A 23888-nucleotide genomic window follows, 5' to 3' on the forward strand; every position below is an offset into this window, starting at 1 on the left:
TATGTTTATATACACTAGATGACTGATAGATGGTGCTGTGTTGAAGCCTCCATCTTGCTACTCCCCCACCATTTATAATATACATATGTTTATATACACTAGATGACTGATAGATGGTGCTGTGTTGAAGCCTCCATCTTGCTACTCCCCCACCATTATAAATAATATTTTGGAAGTGATAGAAATGCATTTATTAACGTCTACATTTGTTTTTGCCACATCTATTATACTACAGACACATTAATGTGTACTTTTAAATCATATTATGTGAGCTAAACATACAAATGAAAACATATTTAACAATGTTAATGTCCCCTCTACAACAAAAATACTAAAATAAATTGACGACTTCTTCTAGGGAGTGCCAATATGGCCGACCGGTGGTTTCAAAACCTCTCATTGGCCAATACATAACATCAGCAATCCGGAGTTGATATATTGTACATGATTGATCCCACCACAGCCCCCCGACCCCAAGCCCCTGCAGTACCACTGTGTGTTGACTGGGGGGGGCAGTAAGGAGTCTATGGCTAAGTTTAGAAGGGCACCCTATTCACTATACAGCGCCCTACCTTTGACCAAGGCCCATAGGACTCTGGGCCCATAGGACTCTGGTCAAAAGTAGTGCACTATATATGGAATAGGGTGCCATTATAGAGTTAGCCATATGTAGCTCTCTGGATATCCCTCTGGATAAGACAGCAAGGCAGGCAGTCAACCAGCCAGACAGTTAGGCTGTCAGGCAGTCAACCAGCCAGACAGTTAGGCTGTCAGGCAGTCAACCAGCCAGACAGTTAGGCTGTCAGGCAGTCAACCAGTCAGACAGTTAGGCTGTCAGGCAGTCAACCAGACAGACAGTTAGTCAGAGAAGGGAAGCAGTAACACATGGGAACAATTTGACCCAGCAGAGACAGACAGAGACTAGATCAGAGCGCGTGACCAGCTTGCTAAAGAGATCATGGCCTGGCCTGGCCTGCTAAAGAGATCTAGCCCTGGTCTGGCCTGCTAAAGAGATCTAGCCCTGGCCTGTTAAAGAGATCTAGTCCTGGCCTGCTAAAGAGATCTAGCCCTGGCCTGGTCTGTTAAAGAGATCTAGCCCTGGTCTGGTCTGTTAAAGAGATCTAGCACTGGCCTGGTCTGTTAAAGAGATCTAGCCCTGGTCTGGTCTGTTAAAGAGATCTAGCCCTGGCCTGGCCTGGTCTGTTAAAGAGATCTAGCCCTGGTCTGTTAAAGATATCTAGCCCTGGCCTGGTCTGTTAAAGAGATCTAGCCCTGGCCTGTTAAAGAGATCTAGCCCTGGTCTGGCCTGTTAAAGAGATCTAGCCCTGGCCTGGTCTGTTAAAGAGATCTAGCCCTGGCCTGTTAAAGAGATCTAGCCCTGGCCTGTTAAAGAGATCTAGCCCTGGCCTGGTCTGTTAAAGAGATCTAGCCCTGGCCTGTTAAAGAGATCTAGCCCTGGCCTGGTCTGTTAAAGAGATCTAGCCCTGGCCTGGTCTGTTAAAGAGATCTAGCCCTGGTCTGTTAAAGAGATCTAGCCCTGGTCTGGTCTGTTAAAGCGATCTATCCCTGGTCTGTTAAAGAGATCTAGTCCTGGCCTGGTCTGTTAAAGAGATCTATCCCTGGCCTGTTAAAGAGATCTATCCCTGGTCTGTTAAAGAGATCTAGTCCTGGCCTGGTCTGTTAAAGAGATATAGCCCTGGCCTGTTAAAGAGATCTAGCCCTGGCCTGTTAAAGAGATATATTCCTGGCCTGTTAAAGAGATCTAGCCCTGGTCTGGTCTGTTAAATAGATCTAGACCTGGTCTGGTCTGTTAAAGAGATCTAGCCCTGGTCTGGCCCGCGGGTGGTAATACAGTGGATATACTGTGATTAATAATGCACCTTTAGTCTGGACTATTTGTACTAGTAAATCATTATATTATGATGATGATGATGGTGATGATGAGGACCTGTTGGTGGTAGTTCTGTGATAACGGCACTGTGATTTACATTTTGTAAGAAATGTACTTAAACGATCCCAAATGTGTTTAAATTTACCGCCTTCAAACGTCACACCCCTTAATCCGGATTGACGTACAGTTAAACCAGAGTGCATTCGTCTTGGGGTAGCATATCCGTTAAATCATTAGCATTAGCATAACTATTTTTCCTCAGTTCTTAATCAACAACATAATGTTGTGATGATGTGTCTGAGTGCCCACTACATACCTTTACATTGAATGCTAATAAATGCAATGTATTTTTGTATGGCTGGATGCTAGTTTTAAGTCCTCTGCTAATTCACAGTAGGAAGTCCCACCCCTCTGCTAATTCACAGTAGGAAGTCCCACCCCTCTGCTAATTCACAGTAGAAAGTCCCACCCCTCTGCTAATTCACAGTAGGAAGTCCCACCCCTCTGCTAATTCACAGTAGGAAGTCCCACCCCTCTGCTAATTCACAGTAGGAAGTCCCACCCCGCTGCTAATTCACAGTAGGAAGTCCCAGCCCTCTGCTAATTCACAGTAGGAAGTCCCACCCCTCTGCTAATTCACAGTAGGAAGTCCCACCCCTATGCTAATTCACAGTAGGAAGTCCCACCCCTCTGCTAATTCACAGTTGGAAGTCCCACCCCTCTGCTAATTCACAGTAGGAAGTCCCACCCCTCTGCTAATTCACAGTAGGAAGTCCCACCCCTCTCTAATTCACAGTAGGAAGTCCCACCCCTCTGCTAATTCACAGTAGGAAGTCCCACCCCTCTGCTAATTCACAGTAGGAAGTCCCACCCCTCTGCTAATTCACAGTAGGAAGTCCCACCCCTCTGCTAATTCACAGTAGGAAGTCCCACCCCTCTGCTCGTCAGTAGTGACCTGGTCGTAAAAGATCCCTGTGGCCAAACATTAAATCTCCATTACTTTCTCAAGGTCTATGAAATACTCCAAATGTTCTGTACCCACATACTCTTTTCCTCTTTACAGATTTATATCAGTAATAATGTATATTTCCTATGTGATTATGATTAAGAAGTTCCTTCCCCTTTAACTTTGTAGTCAACCTCTCTCTAAATTATTCTATAATAACCAAATGTCTGTCTGTCTGTCTGTCTGTCTGTCTGTCTGTCTTTCTCTCTCTCTCTCTCTCTCTCTCTCTCTCTCTCTCTCTCTCTCTCTCTCTCCTACATTACCCAGGGTCCTCCAGGGCGTGCTGGTCTTCCTGGTTCAGACGGAGTTCCTGGTCCTCCAGGTACCCTTCTAATGCTGCCAGTAAGTCCCCTCTTACCTCATCTTTCTTCTCTACCTCTCTCCCTCCCTCTCTACCTCTCTCCTTCCCTCTCTACCTCTCTCCCTCCCTCTCTACCTCTCTCCTTCGCTCTCTACCTCTCTCCTTCCCTCTCTACCTCTCTCCTTCGCTCTCTACCTCTCTCCTTCCCTCTCTACCTCTCTCCTTCCCTCTCTACCTCTCTCCTTCGCTCTCTACCTCTCTCCCTCCCTCTCTACCTCTCTCCTTCGCTCTCTACCTCTCTCCTTCGCTCTCTACCTCTCTCCTTCTCTCTCTACCGCTCTCCTTCGCTCTCTACCTCTCTCCTTCGCTCTCTGCCTCCCTCTCTACCTCTCTCCTTCGCTCTCTACCTCTCTCCTTCGCTCTCTACCTCTCTCCTTCCCTCTCTACCTCTCTCCTTCCCTCTCTACCTCTCTCCTTCCCTCTCTACCTCTCTCCTTCACTCTCTACCTCTCTTCTTCCCTCTCTTCCTCTCTCCTTCGCTCTCTACCTCTCTTCTTCCCTCTCTACCTCTCTCCTTCCCTCTCTACCTCTCTCCTTCGCTCTCTACCTCTCTTCTTCCCTCTCTACCTCTCTCCTTCGCTCTATACCTCTCGTCTTCCCTCTCTACCTCTCTTCATCCCTCTCTACCTCTCTCCTTCGCTCTCTACCTCTCTCCTTCCCTCTCTACCTCTCTCCTTCGCTCTCTACCTCTCTGCCTCCCTCTCTACCTCTCTCCTTCGCTCTCTACCTCTCTCCTTCGCTCTCTACCTCTCTCCTTCGCTCTCTATGTCTCTCCTTCGCTCTCTACCTCTCTCCAACGCTCTCTACCTCTCTTCTTCCCTCTCTACCTCTCTCCTTCGCTCTCTACCTCTCTTCTTCCCTCTCTACCTCTCTTCTTCCCTCTCTACCTCTCTCCTTCGCTCTCTACCTCTCTTCTTCCCTCTCTACCTCTCTCCTTCGCTCTCTACCTCTCTTCTTCCCTCTCTACCTCTCTTCTTCCCTCTCTACCTCTCTCCTTCCCTCTCTTCATACTGCTGCTGCTCTTATAAAAGGTTCCATTTTCATGCTGCCAGTAAGTCCCCTCTTACCTCATCTTTCCTCTCTCTGTACCTCTCTCCTTCGCTCTCTACCTCTCTCCTTCGCTCTCTACCTCTCTCCTTCTCTCTCTACCGCTCTCCTTCGCTCTCTACCTCTCTCCTTCGCTCTCTGCCTCCCTCTCTACCTCTCTCCTTCGCTCTCTACCTCTCTCCTTCGCTCTCTACCTCTCTCCTTCCCTCTCTACCTCTCTCCTTCCCTCTCTACCTCTCTCCTTCCCTCTCTACCTCTCTCCTTCACTCTCTACCTCTCTTCTTCCCTCTCTTCCTCTCTCCTTCGCTCTCTACCTCTCTTCTTCCCTCTCTACCTCTCTCCTTCCCTCTCTACCTCTCTCCTTCGCTCTCTACCTCTCTTCTTCCCTCTCTACCTCTCTCCTTCGCTCTATACCTCTCTTCTTCCCTCTCTACCTCTCTTCTTCCCTCTCTACCTCTCTCCTTCGCTCTCTACCTCTCTCCTTCCCTCTCTACCTCTCTCCTTCGCTCTCTACCTCTCTGCCTCCCTCTCTACCTCTCTCCTTCGCTCTCTACCTCTCTCCTTCGCTCTCTACCTCTCTCCTTCGCTCTCTATGTCTCTCCTTCGCTCTCTACCTCTCTCCTTCGCTCTCTACCTCTCTTCTTCCCTCTCTACCTCTCTCCTTCGCTCTCTACCTCTCTTCTTCCCTCTCTACCTCTCTTCTTCCCTCTCTACCTCTCTCCTTCGCTCTCTACCTCTCTTCTTCCCTCTCTACCTCTCTCCTTCGCTCTCTACCTCTCTTCTTCCCTCTCTACCTCTCTTCTTCCCTCTCTACCTCTCTCCTTCCCTCTCTTCATACTGCTGCTGCTCTTATAAAAGGTTCCATTTTCATGCTGCCAGTAAGTCCCCTCTTACCTCATCTTTCCTCTCTCTGTACCTCTCTCCTTCCCTCTCTTCCTCTCTCCTTCTCTCTCTACCTCTCTCCTTCCCTCTCTTCCTACTGCTGCTGCTCTTATAAAATATTCAATTTTCATGTTGGCAGTAAGTCTCCTCCCTCCCTCCCTCCTTCTCCCTCCTTCCCCTCCGCCTCCCCTCTCCCACCTTCCGTCTGTCCTCAGCCTTATCTTCTATATTGTATTCTACGTTATTAGCCTTCATCATTGTCTAAAGGCCCGAATGCAACCCACAACATTTCTGTTTCAACCACGAAGAAACACCTTTCCATCAACCTCCATATGTCCTGGCTGTCTGACTACCAGCTACCTGTTTCCATTAGGTCATATGTAACCTCCAGTCAACTGTGGTGTCTCTGTTCTGGACCGTGAAGTCACCTTGTTTAACACACTCCACCTCACTGTATCCCTGTTAAGCCCTCGGTACATATAAACCTCAGTCATTCACCTTGTAAATGTCACTGGGTGCAGTGGACTGGAACCGGTGACTGTGTAACCACTCTGCATGCAGCTCAGCGGACATTTTGGATCTAATGGATCTGTCATGGAGCCCAGTGACGGTTTTTATACACACTGCAGGGCTGCAACTCAGTGTCCGTGTTGGATATGGTGGTGTTCCCCTGCTCAGACTTCGCTGACTCACGCCAGATAGGTATTTTACGTGTCAGCTAACCACATCATGTGTTAGAGCTATCTGGTGCCTGAAGGCACGGTCGGTGACGTGGCACGCAACCATTGGTTGATGCTTGCACCGTCTGAGTAGGGGTGGCGTGACCATCGTCTGTCTGGGACGACCAGTGATGCTGATGAGCACACAGGGCTGCATAAAGAATATATATTATATTATATTTTATATATATATATATATATATATATATATATATATATATATATATATATATATATATATATATATATATATATATATATATATATATATATATATATATATATATATAAATAATATAGAGAGAGTGTGTATTATTAGCCAAACAAAAGGTCCGACCTCAAAAATATATATTTTAAATTTTTTTTTACAATTATTCTTTTCTCATAGGGCTGCCCACAGAGATCCTATCGTGTTCTGAGATGTTGTAATGTGTGATGACTGCTCCGTAGTTTGTGTCTTTGTGTGTTTGCTTTGCTTGTTTTCTAACGCTTTCGTCTCTTGTGTTGTGATTGACAGTTCCGTGCTGGTGGAGATGCACATAAGGGACCAGTGGTCTCAGCTCAGGAGGCCCAAGCCCAGGCCATCCTGTCCCAAGCCAGGGTAAGACACAACTATCTTATATGGTTATATTAAAGTTTTGATATTTTAACTATATTATAATATATAGCTATATTAACTGTACTGTATATAATGTCAGGTTAGGGCACAGCTATCTTCTCTATTATATACTACTTGAAATATGACTATATTACATTAATACTGTATATAATGTTAGGGTACGACTCAGAACCTAATGTAGTGCACTATTTAAGGAATAGGGTGCCATTTGAGAGACAGCCATAGTGTTCAGACATCCACTGCAGTCCTGTGAATGATGCTTACAAGACCCTATAGAGCAAATATAATGTTTTTTATTTATCTATTTTTACTTATCTATTTTTATTTATCTATTTTTATTTATCTATTTTTATTTATCTATTTTTACTTATCTATTTTTATTTATCTATTTTTATTTATCTATTTTTATTACTTATCTATTTTTACTTATCTATTTTTATTACTTATCTATTTTTACTTATCTATTTTTATTTATCTATTTTTACTTATCTATTTTTATTTATCTATTTTTACTTATCTATTTTTATTACTTATCTATTTTTACTTATCTATTTTTATTTATCTATTTTTACTTATCTATTTTTATTTATCTATTTTTATTTATCTATTTTACTTATCTATTTTTACTTATCTATTTTTATTTATCTATTTTTATTTATCTATTTTTACTTATCTATTTTTATTTATCTATTTTTACTTATCTATTTTTTCTTATCTATTTTTATTTATCTATTTTTATTCATCTATTTTTACTTATCTATTTTTATTTATCTATTTTTACTTATCTATTTTTATTTATCTATTTTTACTTATCTATTTTTATTTATCTATTTTTACTTATCTATTTTTATTTATCCAATTTTATTTATCTATTTTTATTTATCTATTTTTACTTATCTATTTTTATTTATCTATTTTTATTTATCTATTTTTATTTATCTATTTTTACTTATCTATTTTTACTTATCTATTTTTATTTATCTATTTTTACTTATCTATTTTTATTTATCTATTTTTACTTATCTATTTTTATTTATCTATTTTTACTTATCTATTTTTATTTATCTATTTTTACTTATCTATTTTTATTTATCTATTTTTACTTATCTATTTTTACTTATCTATTTTTATTTATCTATTTTTATTTATCTATTTTTATTTATCTATTTTTACTTATCTATTTTTATTTATCTATTTTTACTTATCTATTTTTATTTATCTATTTTTACTTATCTATTTTTTTACTACTCTATTTTTTAATGATCTATTTTTTACTTCACACTTATTTATCTTCAAACTGCATTGTTGGTTAAGGGCTTGTAAGTTAGCATTTCACTGTAAGGTTGTTCACCTGTTGTACTCGGCACCTTGGACAAATACACTTTGATTAGATTTGGAAGGTCCTGGATCAGGTGGATAGGGTTGTATAAGGACTGTGTAAAAAGGCTTGTTATCTCACTGTAGTTTATGATGAGCTCTCTGTCCAATCACAGCTCTCCATGAGGGGTCCTCCTGGGCCAATGGGAATGTCAGGAAGATCTGGGCCTTTGGTGAGTCTCTCACACACACATGCCAACGGCATCGCACACACACACACGCACACACACACACACACACACGCACACACACACACACACGCACGCACGCACACGCACACACACAATGTGATGTTCAGCCAGTATGTTTGGCTTGGAGTGTAAAACATTGATGGAAACACGTTATATCCATCCAGCTATTATTTATGCTAAGTGCAACATATTGAGGGCTCCCGGGGGCTCCCGAGGGGCGCAGTGGTCTAAGGCACTGCATCTCAGTGCAAGTAGGCATCACTACAGTCCCTGGTTTGAATCCAGGCTGAATCACATCCGGCCGTGATTGGGAGTCCCATAGGGCGGCGCACAATTGGCCCAGCATCGTCCGGGTTTGGCCGGGGTAGGCCGTCAATGTAAATAAGACTTTGTTCTTAACTGACTTGCCTAGTTATTTAAAGGTAAAAAAATAATTAAATGTCAGGCTGAACAGAACAAGAGCAGGTATACGGTGCATTCGGAAAGTATTCAGACCCCTTGACTTTTTCCATATTTTGTCGAAGCACCTTTTGCAGTGATTACAGCCTTTAGTTTTCTTGGGTATGATGCTACAAGCTTGGCACACCTGTATTTTGGGAGTTTCTCCCATTCTTCTCTGCCGATCCTCTCAAGCCCTGTCAGGTTGGATGGGGAGCGTCGCTGCACAGCTATTTTCAGGTCTCTCCAGAGATGTTAGATTGGGTTCAAGTCCGGGCTCTGGCTGGGCCACTCAAGGACATTCAGAGACTTGTCCCGAAGCCACTCCTGCGTTGTCTTGTCTGTGTGCTTAGGGTCATTGTCCTGTTGGAAGGTGAACCGTCGCCCCAGTCTGAGGTCCTGAGCGCTCTGGAGCAGGTTTTCATCAAGGATCTCTTTGCTCCGTTCATCTTTCTCTCGATCAAGATTAGTCTCCTAGTCCCTGCCGCTGAAAGACATCCCCTCAGCATGATGCTGCCACCCCCATGCTTCACCGTAGGGATGGTGCCAAGTTTCCCCCAGACATGACGGTGGCATTCAGGCCATAGATTTCTTGGTTTCATCAGACCAGAGAATCTCACAGACTCTCTGATCCAGAGCCACTACAGTAGTGAGTCATTTAGCAGACTCTCTTATCCAGAGCCACTACAGTAGTGAGTCATTTAGCAGACTCTCTGATCCAGAGCCACTACAGTAGTGAGTCATTTAACAGACTCTCTTATCCAGAGTCACTACAGTAGTGAGTCATTTAACAGACTCTCTGATCCAGAGCCACTACAGTAGTGAGTCATTTAACAAACTCTTTTATCCAGAGCCACTACAGTAGTGAGTCATTTAACAGACTCTCTTATCCAGAGACACTACAGTAGTGAGTAATTTAGCAGACTCTCTTATCCAGAGCCACTACAGTAGTGAGTCATTTAACAGACTCTCTTATCCAGAGCCACTACAGTAGTGAGTCATTTAACAGACTCTCTTATCCAGAGCCACTACAGTAGTGAGTCATTTAACAAACTCTTTTATCCAGAGCATCATCTGGTGGATACATTGTTTGTACTGGTCCTCTGTGGGAATCAAACCCACAACCTTGCCTTTGCAATCGCAGTTGTTACACCAACTGAGCCACATGGGACAAATGCGTAATGTTTAATAAACTAGTTGGTCGAGGTATTGTTAGGCTATCATAGCTTGTTTGACTGTTAAAAACCATTGAACATGTTTTGGACATGGCCTCTCGAGTGGTGCAGCGGTCTAAGCCACTGCATCGCAGTGCTAGAGACGTCACTACAGCCTCGGGTTCGATCACAGGCTGTGTGACAGCCGTCCGTGACCGGGAGACCCATTAGGCGGCGCACAATTTGCTCAGCCTCGGGCGCCTGCAAGCTGACTTCGGTCGCCAGCTGAACGGTGTTTCCTCCGACACATTGGTGCGGTTGGCTTCCGGGTTAAGCGAGCAGTGTGTCAAGAAGCAGTGTGGCTTGGCAGGGTCGTGTTTCGGAGGACGCATGACTCTCGACCTTCACCTCTCCCGAGTCCTTAGGGGAGTTGTCGTGATGGGACAAAACTGTAACTACCAAATGGGGAGAAAAGGGGTAAAAAAACATTTTAGTATGGACTGTGCCTTTGAAATATTGTCATGTGGACTGGCCACCCCCTGGTTCCTCTCTAGGTTCCCTCAGAGCCTGGTTCCTGGTTCCTCTCTAGGTTCCCTCAGAGCCTGGTTTCTCTCTAGGTTCCCTCAGAGCCTGGTTCCTCTCTAGGTTCCCTCAGAGCCTGGTTCCTCTCTAGGTTCCCTCAGAGCCTGGTTCCTGGTTCCTCTCTAGGTTCCCTTAGAGCCTGGTTCCTCTCTAGGTTCCCTCAGAGCCTGGTTCCTGGTTCCTCTCTCGGTTTCCTCAGAGCCTGGTTCCTGGTTCCTCTCTCGGTTTCCTCAGAGCCTGGTTCCTCTCTAGGTTCCCTTAGAGCCTGGTTCCTCTCTAGGTTCCCTCAGAGCCTGGTTCCTGGTTCCTCTCTCGGTTTCCTCAGAGCCTGGTTCCTCTCTAGGTTCCCTTAGAGCCTGGTTCCTCTCTAGGTTTCCTCAGAGCCTGGTTCCTCTCTAGGTTCCCTTAGAGCCTGGTTCCTCTCTAGGTTCCCTCAGAGCCTGGTTCCTGGTTCCTCTCTCGGTTTCCTCAGAGCCTGGTTCCTCTCTAGGTTCCCTTAGAGCCTGGTTCCTCTCTAGGTTTCCTCAGAGCCTGGTTCCTCTCTAGGTTCCCTTAGAGCCTGGTTCCTCTCTAGGTTCCCTCAGAGCCTGGTTCCTGGTTCCTCTCTCGGTTCCCTCAGTGCCTGGTTCCTGGTTCCTCTCTTGGTTCCCTTAGAGCCTGGTTCCTGGATCCTCTCTAGGTTCCCTCAGATCCTGGTTCCTGGTTTCTCTCTAGGTTCCCTGAGAGCCTGGTTTCTCTCTAGGTTCCCTCAGAGCCTGGTTCCTGGTTTCTCTCTAGGTTCCCTCAGAGCCTGGTTCCTCTCTAGGTTCCCTCAGAGCCTGGTTCCTCTCTAGGTTCCCTCAGAGCCTGGTGCCTGGATCCTCTCTCGGTTCCCTCTGTGCCTGGTTCCTGGTTCCTCTCTATGTTCCCTCAGAGCCTGGTTCCTGGTTTCTCTCTAGGTTCCCTTAGAGCCTGGTTCCTCTCTATGTTCCCTCAGAGCCTGGTTCCTGGTTTCTCTCTAGGTTCCCTTAGAGCCTGGTTCCTCTCTAGGTTCCCTCAGAGCCTGGTTCCTGGTTTCTCACTAGGTTTCCTCAGAGCCTGGTTCCTCTCTAGGTTTCCTCAGAGCCTGGTTCCTGGTTCCTCTCTAGGTTCCATCAGTGCCTAGTTCCTCTGTTGGTTGCTTCCTGGGTTTTTCCATTGTGCTCCTTTGTGGTTTTAGACTGGGTTTCTGTAAAGCTCTTGGTGATTTCAGGCTGGGTTTCTGTAAAGCTCTTGGTGATTTCAGGCTGGGTTTCTGTAAAGCTCTTGGTGATTTCAGGCTGGGTTTCTGTAAAGCTCTTGGTGATTTCAGGCTGGGTTTCTGTAAAGCTCTTGGTGATTTCAGGCTGGGTTTCTGTAAAGCTCTTGGTGATTTCAGGCTGGGTTTCTGTAAAGCTCTTGGTGATTTCAGGCTGGGTTTCTGTAAAGCTCTTGGTGATTTCAGGCTGGGTATCTGTAAAGCTCTTTATGACAACTGCTGATGATTGATTGATTGATTGATGTGTCCTCAGGGTGGACCTGGACCTAATGGACTGAAGGGAGACGGAGGAGACAACGGTCCTCAGGTGAGAATCATGTTAGCTCCTTCTACTAAGATATGTGACCCACTGGGTTTAACCCAGGTCACTTGCGCGCAAGACTGATTTCTCTGAATAAAGAGGTAAAATATCTATTATTTTTAACCAATGCATGAATATGTTCTACATTATGTAAAAGTTTCTCTCTCTCTCTCTCTCTCTCTCTCTCTCTCTCTCTCTCTCTCTCTCTCTCTCTCTCTCTCTCTCTCTCTCTCTCTCTCTCTCTCTCTCTCTCTCTCTCTCTCTCTCTCTCTGTAGGGTCCCAGAGGTCTTCAGGGTCCAACTGGCCCACCTGGAAAAGCAGGAAAGAGGGTAAGATAAGAGTTAATGTGATTGGCTGTGTCAGTACAGTGTGTTAGTGTTTCGCCACGCGTCGTAGCGAGCAAACTCCTCGCTGGCAGAGGGAGCTGAGGTTTGAAGCCAGCCTATAGTGAGCTGAAGAGAGTAGACTGTCAAAATATCCTCCAGCAGATGAACTGTGTGTGTGTGTGTGTGTGTGTGTCTCTTTCTCTAAAGTCAGTTGAACCCAATTACCTCTTTTGATACAACAACTGTTATTATTGTTATTATTATTATTGTTATTATTATTGTTGTTATTATTATTATTGTTATTATTATTATTATTGTTATTATTATTAGTGTTATTATTATTGTTATTATTATTATTATTATTATTATTATTATTATTGTTATTATTATTAGTGTTATTATTATTGTTATTATTATTATTATTATTATTGTTGTTGTTATTATTGTTATTATTATTGTTATTGCTGCTGTTATTATTATTAATATTGTTATTGTTGTTATTATTGTTATTATTGTTATTGTTGCTGTTAATATTATTATTATTATTATTGTTGTTGTTTTTATTGTTATTACTACTATTGTTATTATTATTTTTACTATTACCAGTATCATCTGTATGTGTGTATCGTTCCACTGACGTCTGGTATGTTCCCCACAGGGTCGCAACGGAGCTGACGGTGCCAGGGGTATGCCAGGAGAGTCGGGCGGCAAGGTATGTACAACCACTGCTACAGGTATCCAATAAATATATATGTATATAGTCTCTAAACTTGATCTATTAAACAGATCATTATGTGGTACTATCTTCAGTCTCTATACTTTAACTACTGTAACTTTGTCTAGTCACATTGTGGTAATGTGACGTGTGTGTGTGATGTGAGGTTGACCTCTCCTGTTGTTGTTTTCCGGCTGTGACCTGTACAGGGGGACCGAGGTTTCGACGGGCTCCCAGGTCTCCCGGGAGAGAAGGGACACAGGGTAGGTGTAACACAGAGTGGTGGTTTGGGGAACGATGCCGAATGATGAGCCTCAAAACTGTGCTAGCCCGTTAATCTAAAACCTACCAATCAGCATGCTGTCTGTAAATATGTGCAAACGTCTGACAGTCCAAGTTGTGTCTGAAAATACCTTCAAATGACATCACTGTTACCAAGCTATCAATCTGTGAAGCTCAAGACTCACTCATTACTGGACTCTAACTGCAGTGTCCAATCAGTGCAGGGACAGGATAGAGAGAGGGCTGATGTGTATTTAAGTGTGTGTGTGTGTGTGTGTGTGTGTGTGTGTCTACATTAGTGCTTTAGCCTACGTTCACCGCCCCAGTGTTGACAGACATTAGAAACTCGTTATAACATTGACCCAATTATAGTGGCAGACGATCCACCAGACCGGGCTAAACTGTCCTTTGGTAAAGAGAAACGCCTTAGTGAAAATGGAGTTGTAGTTTGTGTAATTCTGGGCTCTGTCTAGTCTGGAAATAAATGTGCAGAGATCACAAAGCAAGAGTATTTTCAAACACAGGACTGGTCTCTGGCCTGCTAGTCCTGTATTACAACATGACAGAGCAGACAGAGTAAAGACAGTCAAGACAGTCAAGACAGTAAATACAGTAGAGACAGAGTAAAGACAGAGTAAAGACAGAGTAAAGAGTCAAGACAGAGTAAAGTGTCAAGACAGAGTAAAGACAGTAAAGACAGAGTAAAGACAGTAAAGACGGTCAAGACAGAGTAAAGACGGTCAAGACAGAGTAAAGACAGAGTAAAGACAGTAAAGACGGTCAAGACGGTCAAGACAGAGTAAAGACAGTCAAGACAGTCAAGACAGTAAAGACAGAGTAAAGACAGAGTAAAGAGTCAAGACAGAGTAAAGACAGTAAAGACGGTCAAGACAGAGTAAAGACAGCCAAGACAGAGTAAAGACAGTCAAGACAGTCAAGACAGAGTAATGACGGTCAAGACAGAGTAAAGACAGTCAAGACAGTCAAGACAGATAAAGACAGAGTAAAGACAGTAAATACAGATAAAGACAGATAAAAGACAGGTAAAGACAGAGAAAGACAGAGAAAAGACAGATAAAGAAAGAGAAAAGACAGATAAAGACAGAGTAAAGACAGAGAAAAGACAGATAAAGACAGAGAAAAGACAGATAAAGACAGAGAAAAGACAGAGAAAAGACAGAGTAAAGACAGAGAAAAGACAGAGTAAAGACAGATAAAGACAGAGTAAAGACAGAGTAAAGACAGTAAAGACATCTCTCTCTCTGCAGGGTGAGCTGGGGTCCACCGGCTCTCCAGGTGCTCCAGGAGAGGATGGCCAGAGAGTGAGTACCCCCAAACTACACATCCCATGATGCTGTCTGATAAACCTCTCCCTCTATTCCACAATAACCTACTCTTCTCTTCGCTCTCTTCTCGACAGGGCGAGGACGGTGAGATTGGACAGAGGGGTCTGGCTGGAGAGAGTGTAAGTATTTTCGAATGTGTAATACCATTGTCAAAGATAAAGACTTGTGCATCAGAGTATTATGCTTCAGACAGACTTGCACAGGTGCAAGGAAAATAGTGGGCCAGAGGTTGAAGATGACATCACCTAAACGCCTCAGTCTCCTTCACCCCGACACACATTCTCTCCTTTCCCCAACACACACTTCTTACCTGCCCACTTCCCCTCTATGCCCATTACATCAATTACTTAAACAGAAGACCCCACCCTTCTCTCTTTGCACTTTCCTCCCAACCTTCCCTTCTTTTCCCCAATCGCATTCTACACACTTCTCCTTCCCTCCTCATCTCTCCCCTCCTTCCTCTCCCTACCTCTCCCCACTTCTCCTCTCCCAAACCCTTCATCCCCTCCCTTTCTTCCCTCCTTATCAATTCAATTGAATTTCAATATCAATTTAAGGGGCTTTATTGGCATGGGAAACATATTTTCACATTGACAAAGCTATCTCTTACCACTTTTCCTCTTCTCTCCTTTCCCTCCCCTCCTTCCCTCCTCTCCCTACCTCTCCCCACTTACCTCCTCTCCCTACCTCTCATCACTTCTCCTTTCCCTCCCCCACTTCTCTCCTCTCTCTCCCCACTTCCCTCCTCTCCCTACCTCTCCCTACTTCCCTCCTCTCCCTACCTCTCACCACTTCTCCTTTCCCTCCCCTACTTCCCTCCTCTCCCTACCTCTCACCACTTCTCCTCTCCGTTCCCTCCTCTACTTCCCTCCTCTCCCTCCCCACTTCCGTCCTCTCCCTACCTCTCCCTACTTCCCTCCTCTCCCTACCTCTTCCAACTTCTCCTCTCCCTCCCCTACTTCCCTCCTCTCCCTACCTCTCCCTACTTCCCTCCTCTCCCTCCCCTACTTCCCTCCTCTCCCTCCCCTACTTCCCTGCTCTCCCTACCTCTCCCTACTTCCCTCCTCTCCCTACCTCTCACCACTTATCTTTTCCCTCCCTTACTTTTCTCCTCTCCCTACCCACTTCCCTCCTTTCCCTACCTCTCCCTAATTCACTCCTCTCCCTACTTCCCTCCTCTCCCTACCTCTCCCCACTTCTCCTCTCCCTCCCCTACTTCCCTCCTCTCCCCACTTCCCACCTCTCCTTACCTCACACCACTTCTCCTCTCCTCTTCTCTCCTCTCCCTCCCCTACTTCCCTCCTCTCCCTCCCCTACTTCCCTCCTCTCCCTACCTCTCACCTCTTCTCCTCTCCCCACTTCTCCTCTCCCTCCCGTACTTCCCCCCTCTCCCTACCTCTCCCCTTCTTCCCTCCTCTCCCTCCCCCACTTCCCTCCTCTCCCTCCCCCACTTCCCTCCTCTCCCTACCTCTCCCCTACTTCCCTCCTCTCCCTCCTCTCCCCTACTTCCCTCCTCTCCCTAACTCTCCCCTACTTCCCTACCTCTCCCCTACTTCCCTCCTCTCCCTACCTCTCCCTACTTCCCTGCTCTCCCTACCTCTCCCTACCTCTCCCCTACTTTCCTCCTCTCCCTCCTCTCCCCTACTTCCCTCCTCTCCCCTACTTCCCTACCTCTCCCCTACTTCCCTCCTCTCCCTACCTCTCCACTACTTCCCTCCTCTCCCTACCTCTCCCTACCTCTCCCCTACTTTCCTCCTCTCCCTCCTCTCCCCTACTTTCCTCTTCTCCCTACCTCTCCCTACTTCCCTCCTCTCCCTCCTATCCCCTACTTCCCTCCTCTCCCTACCTCTCCCCTACTTCCCTCCTCTCCCTACCTCTCCCTACCTCTCCCTACCTCTCCCTACCTCTCCCCTACTTCCCTCCTCTCCCTCCTCTCCCCCACTTCCCTCCTCTCTCTACCTCTCCCCTACTTCCCTCCTCTCCCTACCTCTCCCCTACTTCCCTACCTCTCCCCTACTTCCCTCCTCTCCCTACCTCTGTCCACTTCTCCTCTCCCTACTTCCCTCTTCTCCCTCCTCTCCTCTACTTTCCTCCTCTCCCTACCTCTCCCCTACTTCCCTCCTCTCCCTACCTCTCCCTACCTCTCCCTACCTCTCCCTACCTCTCCCCTACTTCCCTCCTCTCCCTACCTCTCCCCTACTTCCCTCCCTCCTCTCCCTACCCCTCCCCTACTTCCCTACCTCTCCCTACTTCCCCCCTCTCCCTACCTCTCCCTACCTCTCCCTACCTCTCCCCTACTTTCCTCCTCTCCCTCCTCTGCCCTACTTGCCTCCTCTCCCTACCTCTCCTACCTCTCCCTACTTCCCTCCTCTCCCTCCTCTCCCCTACTTCCCTCCTCTCCCTACCTCTCCCCTACTTCCCTCCTCTCCCTACCTCTCGCCTACTTCCCTACCTCTCCCCTACTTCCCTCCTCTCCCCTACTTCCCTCCTCTCCCTACCTCTCCCCTACTTCCCTACCTCTCCCCTACTTCCCTACCTCTCTCCTACTTCCCTCCTCTCCCTCCTCTCCCCTACTTCCCTCCTCTCCCTACCTCTCCCCTACTTCCCTCCTCTCCCTACCTCTCCCCTACTTCCCTCCTCTCCCCTACTTCCCTCCTCTCCCTACCTCTCCCTACCTCTCCCCTACTTCCCTCCTCTCCCTACCTCTCCCCTACTTCTCTACCTCTCCCCTACTTCCCTCCTCTCCCCTACTTCCCTCCTCTCCCTACCTCTCCCCTACTTCCCTCCTCTCCCTACCTCTCCCTACCTCTCCCTACTTCCCTCCTCTCCCTCCTCTCCCCTACTTCTCTACCTCTCCCCTACTTCCCTCCTCTCCCTACCTCTCCCCTACTTCTCTACCTCTCCCCTACTTCCCTCCTCTCCCCTACTTCCCTCCTCTCCCGACCTCTCCCCACCTCTCCCTACCTCTCCCCTACTTCCCTCCTCTCCCTCCTCTCCCCTACTTCCCTACTCTCCCTACCTCTCCCCTACTTCCCTCCTCTCCCTACCTCTCCCCTACTTCCCTACCTATCCCTTACTTCCCTCCTCTCCCTACCTCTGTCCACTTCTCCTCTCCCTACTTCCCTCCTCTCCCCTACTTCCCTCCTCTCCCTACCTCTCCCCTACTTCCCTCCTCTCCCTACCTCTCCCTACCTCCCCCTACCTCTCCCCTACTTCCCTTCTCTCCCTCCTCTCCCCTACTTCCCTCCTCTCTCTACCTCTCCCCTACTTCCCTCCTCTCCCTACCTCTCCCCTACTTCCCTCCTCTCCCTCCTCTCCCCTACTTCCCTCCTCTCCCCTACTTCCCTACTCTCCCTACCTCTCCCCTACTTCCCTCCTCTCCCTACCTCTCCCCTACTTCCCTACCTATCCCTTACTTCCCTCCTCTCCCTACCTCTGTCCACTTCTCCTCTCCCTACTTCCCTCCTCTCCCTCCTCTCCCCTACTTCCCTCCTCTCCCTCCTCTCCCCCACTTCCCTCCTCTCCCTCCTCTCCCCTACTTCCCTCCTCTCCCTCCTCTCCCCTACTTCCCTCCTCTCCCTACCTCTCCCCTACTTCCCTCCTCTCCCTACCTCTCCCCTACTTCCCTCCTCTCCCTACCTCTCCCTACCTCTCCCTACTTCCCTCCTCTCCCTACTTCTCCCCTACTTCCCTCTTCTCCCTACCTCTCCCTACTTCCCTCCTCTCCCTACCTCTGTCCACTTCTCTCCTTACCCTCCTGAAGACTCATAATGGCATTCCTTCCTGCCTTGTCCATCGCATTAGTAATGTTTCCCTTGGTGAGATGTGTGAGACAGACAGAGTTGGAGTATCTAATAGCTCTTCACAGGAAATATATAGGAATGAAAATAGGAAACAGGAGATATATAGCTTGAGAAGCAGCTTTTTTCACTTTACCCATGAGAGATAACTTCATTCTCCTCCTGGCTGGCCTCATATGAACCATAGAAAGATATCCTCAATGTTTGGTCTGTACGGTCCAATTTTCTCTGTCCTATTTATTGTACAAATGTCCAAAAGACAAAAGACAAAAGCAGTTAAGTACTTGTAGTTACCATAATGGCCACATGAGGTCAGTGTTGCTATTTCTCAGCTAGGCTTCAGTGGACACTGTACATTCTGCTAACACCACTGATGATTTTGCAACTACAGGCTTTGTTGTGTTCCCCGGGGGGTTGATTTATGAGAAAACATTTCATGTTTTATTATTCATTTGTTTACTTTTAAAAAAAAGAAGAGGGCACCAATTCATACAACTTTAGAGAGCTTTGACGATCGTTCCACAAGTGAGGTGCAAAAAAATAAAAGCAGATTAACCTAACTCAGTGGTGACTGAAGAGATTTCCGGAGTTAACCATCCCTGAGACTGGTGTCTCTGTAAGTTAACAATGAGGTGGCCCAGCTGGTATTTAAGAGCTGCTGGCCCAGCTGGTATTTAAGAGCTGCTGGCTCAGCTGGTATTTAAGAGCTGCTGGCCCAGCTGGTATTTAAGAGCTGTTGGCTCAGCTGGTATTTAAGAGCTGCTGGCTCAGCTGGTATTTAAGAGCTGCTGGCTCAGCTGGTATTTAAGAGCTGCTGGCTCAGCTGGTATTTAAGAGCTGCTGGCTCAGCTGGTATTTAAGAGCTGCTGGCTCAGCTGGTATTTAAGAGCTGATGGCTCAGCTAGTATTTAAGAGCTGCTGGCTCCACTTAAGTTAGCAAAAAAAGAGGCCTGCAATGTACGCTACAGTTCAAAAGTTTGAGGTCACTAAGGAATGTCCTTGTTTTTGAAAGAAAAGCTCATGTTCTGTCCATTAAAATAACATAAAATTGATCAGAAATACAGTGTAGACATTGTTAATGTTGTAAATGACTATTGTAGCTGGAAATGGCTGATTTTTTATGGAATATCTACATAGGCGTAAAGATGCCCATTATCAGCAACCATCACTCCTGTGTTCCAATGGCACGTTGTGTTAGCTAATCCAAGTTTATCATTTTAAAAGGCTAATGGATCATTAGAAAACCATTTTGTAATTATGTTAGCAAAGCTGAAATCTGTTGTCCCGATTAAAGAAGCAATAAAACTGTCCTTCTTTGGACTAGTTGAGTATCTGGAGCATCAGCATTTGTGGGTTCGATTACAGGCTCAAAATGGCCAGAAACAAATACCTTTCTTCTGAAACTCATCAGTCTAATGAAGGTTATTCCATGCGAGAAATTGTCAAGAAACTGAAGATCTCGTACAACGCTGTGTGCTACTCCCTTCACAGAACAGCGCAAACTGGCTCTAACCAGAATAGAAAGAGGAGTGGGAGGCCCCGGTGCACAACTGAGCGAATTAATTTATTTGCAAATTTATTAGCAAATTATGGTGAAAAATAAGTATTTGGTCACCTACAAACAAGCAAGATTTCTGGCTCACACAGGCCTGAACCTTCTTCTTTAAGAGGCTCCTCTGTCCTCCACTTGTTACCTGTATTAATGGCACCTGTTTGAACTTGTTATCAGTATAAAAGACACATGTCCACAACCTCAAACAGTCACACTCCAAACTCCACTATGGCCAAGACCAAAGAGCTGTCAAAGGACACCAGAAACAAAATTGTAGACCTGCACCAGGCTGGGAAGTCTGAATCTGCAATAGGTAAGCAGCTTGGTTTGAAGAAATCAACTGTGGGAGCAATTATTAGGAAATGGAAGACATACAAAACCACTGATAATCTCCCTCGATCTTTGGCTCCACGTAAGATCTCACCCCGTGGGGTCAAAATGATCACAAGAACGGTGAGCAAAAATCCCGGAACCACACGGGGGACCTAGTGAATGACCTGCAGAGAGCTGGGACCAAAGTAACACAGCCTACCATCAGTAACACACTACGCCGCCAGGGACTCAAATCATGCAGTGCCAGACGTGTCCCCCAGCTTAAGCCAATACATGCCCAGGCCCGTCTGAAGTTTGCTAGAGAGCATTTGGATGATCCAGAAGAAGATTGGGAGAATGTCATATGGTCAGATGAAACCAAAATATAACTTTTTGGTAAAAACTCAACTCGTCGTGTTTGGAGGACAAAGAATGCTGAGTTGCATCCAAAGAACACCATACCTATTGTGAAGCATGGGGGTGGAAACATCATGCTTTGGGGCTGTTTTTCTGCAAAGGGACCAGGACGACTGATTCGTGTAAAGGAAAGAATGAATGGGGCCATGTATCGTGAGATTTTGAGTGAAAACCTCCTTCCATCAGCCAGGGCATTGAAGATGAAACGTGGCTGGGTCTTTCAGCATGACAATGATCCCAAACACACCGCCCGGGCAACGAAGGAGTGGTTTCGTAAGAAGCATTTCAAGGTCCTGGAGTGGCCTAGCCAGTCTCCAGATCTCAACCCCATAGAAAATCTTTGGAGGGAGTTGAAAGTCTGTGATGCCCAGCAACAGCCCCAAAACATCACTGCTCTAGAGGAGATCTGCATGGAGGAATGGGCCAAAATACCAGCAACAGTGTGTGAAATCCTTGTGAAGACTTACAGAAAATGTTTGACCTCTGTCATTGCCAACAAAGGATATATAACAAAGTATTGAGATAAACTTTTGTTATTGACCAAATACTTATTTTCCACCATAATTTGCAAATAAATTCATAAAAAATCCTACAATGTGATTTTCTGGATTTTTTTCCCTCATTTTGTCTGTCATAGTTGAAGTGTACCTATGATGGAAATTACAGGCCTCTCTCATCTTTTTAAGTGGGAGAACTTTCACAATTGGTGGCTGACTAAAAAAAAATTTGCCCCACTGTAAATGGATCAAAAGAAATAGGAAAACGTCTGGAGAAAGTGTTTTGGGGGGAAATGTGTATTGTTGAATATAAAATGGTTTACAGCCATTACCAGTTAATGGTTCCTGACAAAATGAAAAATGTATTTCATATGTATTTTTTTCAACAATGCCAAAGTCCCCGTAGTTGCAAAATCACCCTCGAACAACACTTGCTGTTTAGAATTGTAATGTTTACATGTGTGTTTATGTTTCTGACCTGTACATGTTTCTGTTTTACAGGGTCCTAGAGGGTTGCTTGGTCCTAGAGGATCCCCTGGGACTGGTGGACAGCGTGTATGTATACAGTACCTCTACAATACTGCAATACTACTGCAATGCTACTGCAATACTACTGCAATGCTACTGCAATACTACTGCAATACTACTGTAATGCTACTGCAATACTACTGCAATACTAGTGCAATACTACTGCAATACTACTGTAATGCTACTGCAATACTACTGCAATACTACTGCAATTTTACTGCAATGTTACTGCAATGCTACTGTAATGCTTCTGCAATACTACTGCAATACTACTGCAATACTACTGCAATGCTACTGCAATACTACTGCAATACTACTGCAATGCTGCTAAAGCTGTTAAAACTAAGCGTGTCTTAAATATGTTCACAGGGTCTTGCTGGGCTGGACGGCCAAGCTGGTCCCAAAGGAAACCAGGTGAGAAAGTGTATCTGATTATTCATTATACATCACTACACACAGCCCTAACCAGGAAGACGGTCATTATACATCACTACACACAGCCCTAACCAGGAAGACGGTCATTATACATCACTACACACAGCCCTAACCAGGAAGACGGTCATTATACATCACTACACACAGCCCTAACCAGGAAGACGATCATTATACATCACTACACACAGCCCTAACCAGACAGACGGTCATTTTACATCACTACACACAGCCCTAACCAGACAGACGGTCATTTTACATCACTACACACAGCCCTAACCAGACAGACGGTCATTTTACATCACTACACACAGCCCTAACCAGGAAGACGGTCATTATATATTACTACACACAACCCTAACTAGGCAGACGGTCATTTTCACAATTTCACAGTATTGTTACAACCTCATAGTGTGTAATTATATATAAAACACAGGACAATCATGGGCCTTTAACAAACAACAGTACAACACGCCCCACCAACATCCTCAACCATCTCAAAGGCCTCCTTCCCTCTGTGTAGACCTGTGTCTTGTTGAACGGGGCAGCATAGTCTCAACAAGGATATGACTAACACACAGTTCCAGGCAGCTCTGTTATTGTTAAACCATTTCCTGTCTGTCTGAAGCTCTATATTCAATGTTGTTGTTTTTTTATATCACAATTCCCAAGTTCACAATCCAAACAGTCAAAGCGGATAATGTCTTCGATCCACTTCATCAGAGCTGGTATCAGGAAGTTGCCCAGGGGGAGGGCATAACAACAGTTTGTTCATGTATAGTCTAGGCTACTTAGACTCTAGTGTAGGCTACTTAAACTCTAGTCTAGGCTACTTAAACTCTAGTCTAGGCTACTTAGACTCTAGTGTAGGCTACTTAAACTCTAGTCTAGGCTACTTAAACTGTAGTCTAGGCTACTTAAACTCTAGTCTAGGCTACTTAAACTGTAGTGTAGGCTACTTAAACTCTAGTCTAGGCTACTTAAACTGTAGTCTAGGCTACTTAAACTCTAGTCTAGGCTACTTAAACTGTAGTGTAGGCTACTTAAACTGTAGTGTAGACTACTTAAACTGTAGTGTAGACTACTTAAACTGTAGTGTAGGCTACTTAAACTGTAGTGTAGGCTACTTAAACTGTAGTGTAGGCTACTTAAACTGTAGTGTAGGCTACTTAAACTGTAGTGTAGACTACTTAAACTGTAGTGTAGGCTACTTAAACTGTAGTGTAGGCTACTTAAACTGTAGTGTAGACTACTTAAACTGTAGTGTAGACCACTTAAACTGTAGTGTAGGCTACTTAAACTGTAGTGTAGGCTACTTAAACTGTAGTGTAGACTACTTAAACTGTAGTGTAGACTACTTAAACTGTAGTGTAGACTACTTAAACTGTAGTGTAGACTACTTAAACTGTAGTGTAGGCTACTTAAACTGTAGTGTAGACTACTTAAACTGTAGTCTAGGCTACTTAAACTGTAGTCTAGGCTACTTGAAGTGTAGTCTAGGCTATTTAAACTATAGTGTAGACTACTTAAACTGTAGTGTAGACTACTTAAACTGTAGTGTAGACTACTTAAACTGTAGTGTAGGCTACTTAAACTGTAGTGTAGGCTACTTAAACTGTAGTGTAGACTACTTAAACTGTAGTGTAGGCTACTTAAACTATAGTGTAGGCTACTTAAACTGTAGTGTAGGCTACTTAAACTGTAGTGTAGGCTACTTAAACTGTAGTGTAGGCTACTTAAACTGTAGTGTAGGCTACTTAAACTGTAGTGTAGGCTACTTAAACTGTAGTGTAGACTACTTAAACTGTAGTGTAGGCTACTTAAACTGTAGTGTAG

At 45.2% G+C, this 23888-nt stretch overlaps 1 protein-coding gene across 1 annotated transcript in view; it reads left to right on the forward strand.

Annotated features, from left to right (window-relative positions):
- LOC110508247 (collagen alpha-1(XI) chain) overlaps positions 1–23888 on the forward strand; it is a 234535-nt gene that overhangs the window by 113003 nt on the left and 97644 nt on the right. Inside the window, exons 12-22 of the mRNA XM_036965973.1 lie at positions 3165–3239; positions 6424–6507; positions 8019–8075; positions 11797–11850; positions 12121–12174; positions 12830–12883; positions 13096–13149; positions 14437–14490; positions 14589–14633; positions 21594–21647; positions 21990–22034. Of these exons, the coding sequence (XP_036821868.1) occupies positions 3165–3239; positions 6424–6507; positions 8019–8075; positions 11797–11850; positions 12121–12174; positions 12830–12883; positions 13096–13149; positions 14437–14490; positions 14589–14633; positions 21594–21647; positions 21990–22034 (630 nt within the window). The remainder of the gene's footprint in view (positions 1–3164; positions 3240–6423; positions 6508–8018; positions 8076–11796; positions 11851–12120; positions 12175–12829; positions 12884–13095; positions 13150–14436; positions 14491–14588; positions 14634–21593; positions 21648–21989; positions 22035–23888) is intronic.

Source organism: Oncorhynchus mykiss, chromosome 28, assembly GCF_013265735.2.
Source record: "Oncorhynchus mykiss isolate Arlee chromosome 28, USDA_OmykA_1.1, whole genome shotgun sequence".
NCBI lineage: Eukaryota > Metazoa > Chordata > Actinopteri > Salmoniformes > Salmonidae > Oncorhynchus > Oncorhynchus mykiss.